This window comes from Fukomys damarensis, unplaced genomic scaffold (assembly GCF_012274545.1).
Source record: "Fukomys damarensis isolate Sample0158 unplaced genomic scaffold, DMR_v1.0_HiC HiC_scaffold_11, whole genome shotgun sequence".
In the NCBI taxonomy this organism is placed as follows: Eukaryota; Metazoa; Chordata; class Mammalia; order Rodentia; family Bathyergidae; genus Fukomys; species Fukomys damarensis.
Genome location: NW_022900923.1, coordinates 16,083,320 through 16,094,827, shown reverse-complemented (window position 1 = coordinate 16,094,827; position 11,508 = coordinate 16,083,320). Strand labels below are relative to the sequence as shown.

Sequence of the window (11,508 nt, the reverse complement as noted above, 5' to 3'; positions counted from 1 at the left end):
AAAAAAAAAAAAAAAAAAAAAACACGAGAGAAAAGGGCAATACCTCACATGGGTAAAGAACACAGTCTTTGGGATGAGACAGGCCTGGATTTGCATCCTAGCTCTGATTCTTATCTTTGAGGCTCTGGTTCTTTATCTATAAAATAGGGATAATGCTAGCAGCTTCCCTGAGCATTTTGAGGGTTAAGAATGAATATGAGGTGACTAGCACACAATGAGTGCTCAATGAAAGCTGTTTTTTTTCTTTTATAAAGCTACTGAGTGATGTAGTTAAATATAGAGCATAGGTGAATGTTTTATTTTGCATTTAAGCAAAACTTTAGAAAGATTCTCCTGCTAGCCTGTGATGATACAGCTGGAGCTGGGGATAAAGATAGGGTTGGAGCACCTGGGGGGTTTCCAGACGCTTCAGCGACTTTCTCAGCAGTTTGTGTGTCAGTGCTATAAGTCCTTAAGTCGAGGATTCAGTAAGACAGAGGTCAAGAGATCTCTTGTAGGTGATAGCATTTAGAAAATACCTTACAGAACATAACAAACTAATTATGCTTGGATGTGAGATTTGAAAGAATATCTACGCCTTTAATAATAACACTTTATAACCTCTGCACCTTTGAATGGCTTGCAAATCTTCTCCCATGTGAAACCTTGTTCCAGCTCAAACTCTCCAGGCTGGATAAACAGGCATTACTGCACCATGTCACACTGTTCAGGGTAAAGGAATGTGAGGTCATTAAAAACGTTCCACATGTTTTCCTTTTCCTTGCTTTAACCCTTCTCTGGCAACCTATAATATGTTTGGATCTTAAACCTTCTTTGTTGTGACTGAGATCATTTTAATGGCTTCATCAACGGAAGAGACATTTTGAGTTTTGTATAGTTCAGTTGCCAGGGAGACCATTTTCTTAAAAATCTCTTTGTTTCTAGATGAGGGTCCCTTTATGGAACACAGTGACCTCTCTATCACACGACACAGATGCATTCTGCTCAGAGGTTTAATGTTACTTAGTTTTAGGGGTAGGGTCCTGGTGAGAATTTTAGATTTAACAATTTTCCTATATCTCCTTAAGGCTTCTTTTGTCTTTTCCCTTGGAATTTAGTTCTGCTAATGACTGAGGCAGAGTTTTCCCTCTTCAAAACGTAGCCTCCATTTACTCACAATGTTGGGCAAAAGAAATTAGACACAAAAAGACACATTCTTTGTGACTCCAAAGTTCATAAACACGTAGAACTAGCCCTTCGGTTAAGAAATCCATCAGAGGACTGTTGCATTTGGGGGAGTTTGTTGGGGGGGGTTGTGAGGGGCCTGGGGGTCTCGGTTGTAATCATCTTTTTCTTAAGCAGAGTGCTGAATTCTTGGGGTTGTGGAAACAGCTCAATAGTCTAAATACCAAAATAAAGATCTGGTATTTAAGATGTATTTTCCACTCAAATAATGAGCATTTAAAATAGCACTTTACTTTATACACATTAAAGCTACAGTGAGTTTTGAAAATAGGGCACCTGTTACCAATTTTCCACCCAAGTGCCGATGGCCCTGCGGAGGGAATGTGGACCTCCGGGGTCTGGGGCACTGGGGCACGGGCTGCTGCTTGCCCGCATTCTGAGTGTGAAATGCCTCTAGGTTTCATATCTGGTTTTTAAAAAGAATCCATAAAAGCTTTTACATTTGATTCTGTATCCTCTGGGTTTGAATATGAGGCACAATACTTTCAGATTTAAAACATTGTTTCTACTACTAAACAAACCCTAATCAGATCTTCAAGTAAAATTAACCCTCTGGGAAGATAACTCTGTGGCTCTGTCTTATGGGGGTGGGGGGGACAGCTGTACAATCTGCAAGGGCTGAACTCCGCGTCCCCAACCCTGCCATATGCATTAGCAGGTGCTGACGGGGAGACTCAGTGAACTGAGAGGCCCTGCATCTTTGTGTTAGTCCAGAGGTCCTGGACACAACTCTGCTGCACTGACCGTAGCTTGTCCATAACCACGGCCTCTCATAAACATGGGGTTTCTTTGTGCTGCTGTTACCTGGTATGTTTAAGTAATGAAACAGCTGCTGCATTTCAGTAGACAAAGGCTTACAGTATGTCTGAGGCAAGGCATTTATTGCTGGGCTTTCAACTTCTTAAACAATTCCATATGGGGACCTGAGTAGCAGAGCCCTTAATGTAAACTTTGAAAGGAAACTGCCCAGCAAATTCTGAACTTTATGAAAGTTGGCTGAAGCATATTCCTTTGCAGAAAGCTGGGCAGCCATTTCCATTTCAAAGAGGAAAGGCCACCGTCTGTTTCTGGTTGACCAGGAAGAAATAGAGAATCCCATTTTAGGTATTTCTTGGTTCTGGAGAAATACCAAGGGCCATTTATAGAAGCAGATAGGTTTGGTGAATGGAAGTCAGAGTTTGGAGTCAAACTATCAGTTTTCTATTTGACAATATCTTTACCTGAAGTCAAACAAAAACACCAGCACATCAGCATGGCACAGTGCTAACTATCTGCTATTTGCTTCCGTCATCTCACATGTGGAATGAACAAAAAATTGGCATTGTGTCCCACAAAACGTTATGGGCTGTGAGAATATGAGAACATTTTTTAAAAGAGACGTATTTTCACAGATATAGAGATTAAATATACAATGTGTGCCACACACAAAAATTATACATGGATAGTCAAAGTAGATATAATACTCAAGAAAATTAGTTATTCTAGACATGTAAAACAAATGTCTGGTAGAAACAAAAATTTACATTTCAAACAGAGGTAACTATAATTTCATGAGCATTCAGCATCACATGACACTACTGACACATTCCTATTAATCTCTGCTTCAAGGTTTGACCTTGGAGACCAGATCTTAACTGAAACCTTCTTGCTCGCGAGACCTCTGTGAGGTCTTTCTCGAGACAACTAGAAGAGCTTTACCACCAAGGAAAATATTCTGGAGGTGGGGCTTTCACTATTTCATTACATACACACACAACAGTGTGGATGGACATTACTCCTGCATTTCTTTGTATGTGTGAGTATGTGGTGTGTGTTTTTCTTGAGGAGGTGAAAGTAGGATAGATTTGCAATAGGATTGTTTTCCCCTTTTAACTAATGTGTGTCAGGCTACTCCAAACAGTTATAGACAGGAAGTGCTATTTCCTGTGCTGATGATTTAATATAGCGAAGGGCAAAGCAGTGTGTTTGAACTGATGGCAGTACTAATGACTCTTGGTAAAACAGTGAAAAGATAAATGATCCTTAATCAGGCAAATGTTTAAATAAGCAAGTGCCTGAATATACCACAGCAAAACAACCTGAATTCATTTAAGCAAAGTTAAGAGGGTAATTTAAAAAATACACAGACTATTTGTTTAGCCCTTTAGATTTTTCTAAATGGTTTAGAGCCACATTTATTATATTATCTGACAGTTCCCTGAGGTACCTCAGTGTTCTGACTATAATTGTAGAGGTGACTGACTTCAGCTCAGAAGGGTTGAAAGATTTGCTTCAGGCCACACAGCAGGCCACTGATCAAGAATAATACTATAACTCCCCATTCCCACATTTCCAATATATTGCTTACCTGTACTTAGACTTCAAAGAATCCTGTTAACCTTGCTTGAATACATGAAATGTACATGAAAATAGTTAAAAACAACAACTTATTAGGAGAAAATTGCTTGCTAGAGATGGAAGGAGGGGAGGAGAAAGAGGAGGAAAAGGAGATTAAAAAAAAAAAGACTGTTCAATGCTTGGGGCTTTTTATAGTCAAGAACTGTAGGGATCATGGACAATAAAGGATTGTTACACTTAAAAGTAAAATTATGAAATCCATCTTGATGTATGTATGGATAAAGATGATTCGTAGTTTTTAAATAGGTAGCCATACTGATTTCTTACTCTGACATTTCCCCAAGTAACTGTCATATATACTCTTCTGCAACAGATTGACAAGTTAGATAGATATACTATTATCAGTCTACCAATGGAGAAAACAGACACACAGAAGGTTAAATGAGTTACCTTATGTCAACAGAGTATGTAGCAGAACTAGGTTAAGAGCCAGGTTTCTCCTGAATTATAGCTTGGGACTTTTTCACTATTTTGTCATCTGATTTTGATTTCTTACTGGCAGTGCTGATTAATATATCAGTGGCTTACATAAAACAATGTCCTTAGACAATACTTGGGAAAATTGCTGATATTTCACTTGTAAGATTCAGAAAGCCTGTTATAAAAGATACCTCATTATAGCCTTCTTATCTAAAAGATAATTTCTCTAATAACTTATATTATTATTTGTACTTTGAAAAATTAACTACCAAAACAACCAAACCATACCACTTAATTTAAGTATCGTATCCTAAGGGCTACAGATAACTGAAAAAGGAAAGATTCTGGATAATATAAATATATCTACTGCTAGTATAGCAGGATACTTTGAGATTTGTGGTTATATCATCCTTAAAACAAGCCTGACTTTGTATTCAAGGGAATGAGGTAAGATGCCCTTTCTTATATTAAAATAGCATTTCAAAATGTATACATGATCAAAATCATATTAATAGTGTATATTTGCGTATGTGTAGGAAAAAATATAGCTTTTGCCTTTAATCTCAAGGTGTAGGAGCCAGAACAACTGATTTAGTTAGTTCTGCAATTAACTTACACCATGACCATGAATATAGCATTTTTGCTCTGTTTTATCGTCAGCAAATTCATACCCTCTAGAAAAGAGCCAACAAGGAACACTTCAATACTTTAGCTAGAAGTATTGCTCTCTGTCCTAAATTCTCTTTCATTAATCAGCCACTTCACACATGTAAAGGAAAAATTATAAACCCAGGTATCTCAGTTACTCAGTTATCACAGTGACAGTCCAGCAAATGTGCTCAATTTCCGTACTCAGATGGGTTAGAAGTTAAAGGAGAGAGTGTTTAATCACTTACATTATTGATCATGAGGTGCATTATTGTTTTTGGAATTAAGTCTCGGATGCATTTGTTGATAATTGACATGTAGGAGTCCACGAGGTTGCGAATGGTCTCCACTTGCCTTTCCAATTGTGGGTCCATGGAAAAATTTTCTGTTTGGCCATTCTCGTCATTTTCAGTCTAACAGAAAGGAAACAAAATAAAACACGGATTACCTCATATTTGCTCAAAAGAAAAAAATACCAGACATTGTCAAACAATCAAATTTTGCTTAGCATAATTCAAGTTTACACCATTTTATGGTAACAGCTTCGTCTTATCACCCATCAATTAATTCTGAAAAGATATCTGGATCCTGCAGTTTCTGTTCTACTTTGAGTCTGCCACGATCTAGCAAAGGGAAGTATTCCATGTCTGAATGAATATTGAAGCGAGCAACCAAACAACAGTGTACCTCTAGAGAACAATCTAACCTTAAGCCATCTGCAAGCTGGCCAAAGAACTGAATCCAAACACACGAGGCAGATGTAAACCTGTGGGAGGAGTCTCCAGGGATTCCATAGATTAGAAATAACCTTGATGTTATTCTGGCACTTCTATGACTGCTCTGGACTGGATCACCCCAGATTCAAAACTAAATCTCCAAGGATTGGCCTGGAGCCAAAATAAGAGATATAGAAGATAATTCATTCTTCCCTGCATTTGCTGGAATTTGTTATGTAAATTCAGGCTTCTGTCATCACTACTAAAGGCTGGCTCCATTGTGAAAAACTTACCATTTCAACTTCCAACTTGTTATTCTTTGAATAAAACAGAGCCCATCTATACACAAAGAATTTATTTGTGCAATATTAGGGACGCATCTGTTTTCTATATCATAGGCCTTGGATTAATTAATTTTGGCTTATACATAAGAGACTGGGCTGGAATGGCATCTTCATCATTAAGGGCTGACCTATTGGCTTGGCATTGAAACCAATTTAGAACAAATGGTCTCCATTTAAAGTTAGGTTGAAGCATATAAGCCCCAAAACACGATGCAGATATTTAGTGGTTTGGCTACCTTTTAGTATTTGGAAAGGTTTAATTATGAACGCAAAAAGGAGAAATAACTTATTGTTTCCAATGTGGACATGAAGTACCTTTCTTTGGAAACGAACATACTTTGATCTGCCAGGTTTTCACTCATCCACTCAGTCCTAGGCAAAGCACTGTGCTGTCTCTAAGTGACAAGCCTTTCCTTTGAATTGCAATGCACACATGAAAGGCACATTTACAAGTTACAAAACTAAAACTGACACAGATAGAAATTCACAATATTTCTATAGGTTTCCTTCAGAAATATCAAATGCTTAACAATATATGCTCACTGTAAAAATTAACTGTCACATTCCAGTCCCAACAGCATGACATGAAGCTGCAAGGTTAATAGTATTAGGACAGATCTGAGGCATCTCACAGTTACAACAGCAAAGTAGAAAGAAGACTGGAAAATTCAAAATGGTGGTTGTTCCCTCATTTAATTTCTTTAAAAATGGTCTTCTTATATAACATTTTAGCTTTGCTATTAGTTTGTGATATAGATGCAATAGTACCTGGGATACACAAACAAAAACTAGGGCCACAAAAATAGTAAAATAATAGTTCAGCGATGAAAAACTTCAATTATGTTCCCAAACTATTTAGATAATAAAGTGGACATGAAAGGGAGTCACAGAATTCAGAATACAAATTTAATTTCTCATTTTAGAAAGAAGCAATAATGTCAAACATGCATAAAATAAATGTGAAAATCATATAGATGAAAATTTTCTTTTAACTGAGTAATTTCAGAGACCAAAAGCTCACTTTTCTCTAAGCCCAGTTCTAACCAAATTCACTGTCATGTTCTTTTCTGAATGTATTCTGTGCATGACTATATTTTTTCTTTGTTTAAATTATAGGATTGCAATAAGATTCTTTGCAAAGCACTGAAGTGACAGCTGTTTATCATTATCCTCATCAAGGGAATGTAAAATAAAAATAGTAATTTGTCTCTGATCTTTGAGGCAAAAAAAGAATGGCCTGCAAACATTTAACCTTTTATGTGCAGGTTCATTGAAGCTGTTTACAAAATGTGAATAATATTGTAAAACCCAGCTTTCTTCTGAAAAATACAATAGGCAGGCCTTGCTGAAAAGTTTTTCTAAGTAGCTTTTGAGAAATCTAATTCAATTTAAGCAATTACAAAACAATAGTGTAGATGTGAAACACTGAAATGTGTTCATAAAAATTATAACTTTTAAGAAGTTATTTTAGAAATAGACCATTTTAGAAGTTTTAAATTTAAGAGATTTTTTTTTTTTCTTAAAAGCTTACAGTAACAGGTAAGGAATGAAAGTATTGCTTGAGGAACACCTTTCACTAAATCTTGAAACGTGTCACAGAAGCTCTGGGCCTGACTGAAATACCTCTTGTCTCTTCCCTTAATAAGAAATATTTCTTAATTATATAATAGGCTTATTTGAGGAGCCCTGGAACCATTTAAATAAAGCTGCTGACTTCAGCTCTTTAACTCTGGAATAATGGAAACAAAGCATCTATCTCTCCAATATGAATGTAGCAATAATACAGAGCCATGGGGGATTTTCTGGGTCTCCTCTCTCCAATGGCGAGCACTAGACAATCATTTACACAGCTACACAAGTGTTTCTCTAGGTAATCAGTTCTTATCCCCTTTCATGTATTATTATTACATGTCTACCTTAAAGAATAAAAATATCATTTGACTTCTTCTTAGTGAATCTAGTCACTGTTATGAAAACATTGTTACCATGGTAATGCACCTTCAAATTTTCCAGGCCCAAACTACGAAGAATGGTTTCACTAAAAACCACTCCCACTCCCAATCATTTGCTTATAATTTGTTGAGGCTAGAATGTAAGCGTCCAAGGGTGCAAAAAAATTACATGACAGTGATGCCTCAGAAAGCCTTTGAGGGATTCTAGGTTGTCATCTGGCATTTTGTGACAGGTATTTCATGGATCAGTTCAAATAGTGTCCAATGTGGACTGTGAAGAATGACAAAAAAGTCTAAAAAACATGAGCTTGTGAGCTCATTAAACAGGAAGTACACAAGGGAGTGCAGTTAGTGAGTACAAAGATGCAGTAAAGTAGCTCAGTGCCCAGTGGACCATTGGGATACTTTATAGTGGGAAGCACTTGAAAAGCCCTACAGAAGCTGCGCGGGATTTCAAAAATAAAGATAGACACTGAGGAAACATGCTCATTAATTTTCTTTTTAGTATTAGCACAGTGCCTACATGTAGCAGAAACTTAAGTATTGTGAGATAAATAAACACTTAATACACACCATTTTCCAAGGGCCTGGGTTTTTGTTACTACAGGGAGCCCAGAGATGGAGGGCCACATGTGAGGTGACATTACAGGGAAATGTGATGCTTGCTGGGATTCCCAGAACTAAGTTCTTCATGTGGAGCCTCTTTTATTATGTGGCTTTGATAAGTACCTGCACCCAGTATTGCAAATGGATTGATAAAAAGATCTGGATGGGGCCGGGGATTTAGCTCAGTGGCACAGTGCTTGCCTCTCAAGTACAAGGTCGTGCTTTCAATCCCTGGTACCAAAAAAAAAAAAAGATCTTGATGACTATGAGATGGGAAAGATTTGTACTGTTATAGTCAAAATGCTGGACAGTAAACGGGAGATGCATTTGCAAAAAAAAATCCATAAAACAGAAGAAATCACTGCACCTAATCTGAGCCAGGTTATTCCATGGATTAACAATGGATTAAATGAAAAGGCTGGGTGTAACTGTTTTGTTTTTTTTTTGTTTTTTTTGGTACGGGAGATTGAACTCAGGACTCAGGACCTTGCACTTATGAGGCAGGTACAGCACCTCTGAGCTAAAAAAAAGGCTGTGTAACTGTTTTGTTTTTTTTTTTGTTTTTTTTGGTACGGGAGATTGAACTCAGGACTCAGGACCTTGCACTTATGAGGCAGGTACAGCACCTCTGAGCTAAATCCCCAGCCCTGGGTCAAACTTTTGTGCTCATGCTATTTTCATTTTACTATTTCTTTTTCTCTTCTCCTTTACCTGTTAATAACTTCGCATTTTCCATATAGCTTTTAACATCTTTTTATCTCTCAGTACCAACATAACCAACATGCAAAATTTAGGTGAAATGAAGCTATCATAAAACAAGCCTCAGAATTCTCAAGATGAGTACTTGATTAAAAAAAATCAACAAAAAGCTTAATTCTCAGTGTAGTGTGGTGTCTTTTTTCTTTTAACTCTGTTAGCCCAAAAGCTTCCTGACAGAGAATATTTATTTCTGCTTGGTGGCAGCATATGTCTAAATTTCTAATAAATAATTTAGATGGAGACACCAATGAATAAGGGAATTTGGGTGAAGAAGGGGTGTTGAGTTTTGTCTCTGATAGCCTCCTACAATTGCATTTGCATTAAAGGTGCAATAAAACAACTGTTTTTATCTGCAAACTATAAAAACATGTGAATGTGTGGATTCTTAGAAAAAACAAAAAAACACATGCTATCCTGGATTCCTTCTAGAAATAATTCCAGGCTAGCTTTTAATCTGCCTGAAAGCCTCTATTGTTTAATCAGATAAATTCACAGATGTGAAAAATTCATATGTAAAGTACTGAAAGCATAATATAGAATATTGTTAGTTAATCTTACTTCTTTTTAAAATTGTGCCTATTTATTTTGGGAAAAATCTCAATCCCTGTATACTAAGTTTGCTTACTGTAAAGTAACAAGTTAGAGCAAATTAACTCACAAGGTTTCTCTGAAAAATAACCACTCCTTGCATCATTTCTGGTTTTAGATTATACCACTGATTTTGAAAGGGCCAACATTATTTTTTAATTATAGGCTATAGAAAGAACTATCTATGTTTGTTAAAATTTAACTTTGCCATAAAGAAAGTCCTCTTCCTAACAAAGAGTTGAAATCAGAATCAATTGATACATGTGTCCTTAAATTTTTCAGTAAAAAACAAAACATTTTTTTGGAATAGAAAAATAAGAACTAGACTATTTCCATAGAGAAAAACCTCCAGAACATCAGAACAGATGAAATAAGAGTAAACACAAAAATAGCCTGTGAGAGTTAATTTTATGTGTTAAATTGTCTGGGCAAATAGGTGCTCAGATACTTGGTCATATAACTTTGGGTGTTAAGTGTTATTAAGTGAGGGTGTTGTTGAATTAGATTGTCTTTTAAATTTGTGGAGTTTGAACAAGTAGACTGCCCTCCAGAATGTGGATGGGCCTCACTCAATCAGATGAAGGCCCAAACAGAACAAAAAGACCAGCCTTCCTCAAGCAAGAGATAATTCTCCAGTGGTGGACTGTCCTCTGTCTTCCTTTGAAGCACCAGCTTTTCCTAGTCCACAACATACTGCTTTTGGACTCTACTGGAACACTGGCTTTCCTGAGTCTCCAATCTGATGGCCCACCTTGAAGATTTTGAACTACTAGCCTCTGTAACTATGAGTCAATCCCTTATATTAAAGCTTGTTTGACATATACATACATGTGTTGGTCTGTTTCTCTGGAGAGTACTCACTAATACACAGTTCCTCTCTAGATAGTAAAGCGGTAGGTAATTTTAGCTCCTTTTGCTCTCTTTATTCTTTTTCTGCTGCTATGACAGAATATACCAGACTGGGAAATACATAAGGAAAAGCTATTTATTTCTCCTATTTCTGGAAGTGGGGAAGTTCAAGATTACAGGCTGCATGTATCTTGTGAGGGCCTTCTTGCTGTTTCACAACATGGTAAGAAACTCTGCTCTTTCAGTCTGAATTTTTTTCTTCCAACTCCCCCATTTATCTTTCATGGTTTACTATGAATGTAACACAGATCCGAATGCTGCACCTAAGATTGAGCAGCTTCAACATTCTGTTTAGATTTTTGATTCTTTGTTTCATATCACAGGTATGTAAATGTCTATTTCCTCCCTGAAACTGAAAAGTTGTTGACCAAGCTCACATAGGAATTCTACTCTCATTATCTAAAAATGCAAAGCTGTAAGGAAATTTTGCATTACTATGCAAGTTATGCTATTTATTTTGCAGACATTCCCTTTTTCTCCCAGTACTAGGAATTGAACCCAGGGCCTTTCCATTAAGCTATAACCCCAGTCCTTTTTAAATTATTATTTTTTTTGAAGCAGAGTCTCCCTAAATTTCCCAGGCTGGGCTCAAATTTGCAATCCTTCTGCCTTAGCAAACCAAAGCACAGATATTAAAGGCAAGGGCTGCCATGCCTGGCTTTCCAGACATTCTTAAAGTTCATTCATTTTAGAATCATGCATTATAAGGTATATGCAACAAAAAATTAGTCTTGTCACAAAGACTGTATGACATGTAAAGATATAGAAGAAAAATATAGATATTATGAAACAAAAGTCTGACGATTGTCTTCAAAAACGTGAGTGAGTATAGGTGCATTACAGTAAAGTTAATTCTTAGATCAGGGACAATAAAATTCAAACATTATGAAAGCAGTATGAGAGATCAAATAGATAATAATCTGTTTATAATAAAATCACACCACA

General features: G+C 36.6%; 1 protein-coding gene across 7 annotated transcripts in view; it reads right to left on the bottom strand.

The window, feature by feature from the left end:
- Dnm3 (dynamin 3) overlaps positions 1-11,508 on the bottom strand; it is a 531,047-nt gene that overhangs the window by 35,008 nt on the left and 484,531 nt on the right. For all 7 annotated transcript variants that reach the window (XM_010635626.2, XM_033762088.1, XM_033762089.1 and 4 more), the window contains one exon: positions 4,938-5,102. In XM_010635626.2, coding sequence (XP_010633928.1) covers positions 4,938-5,102 — 165 coding nt within the window. The remainder of the gene's footprint in view (positions 1-4,937; positions 5,103-11,508) is intronic.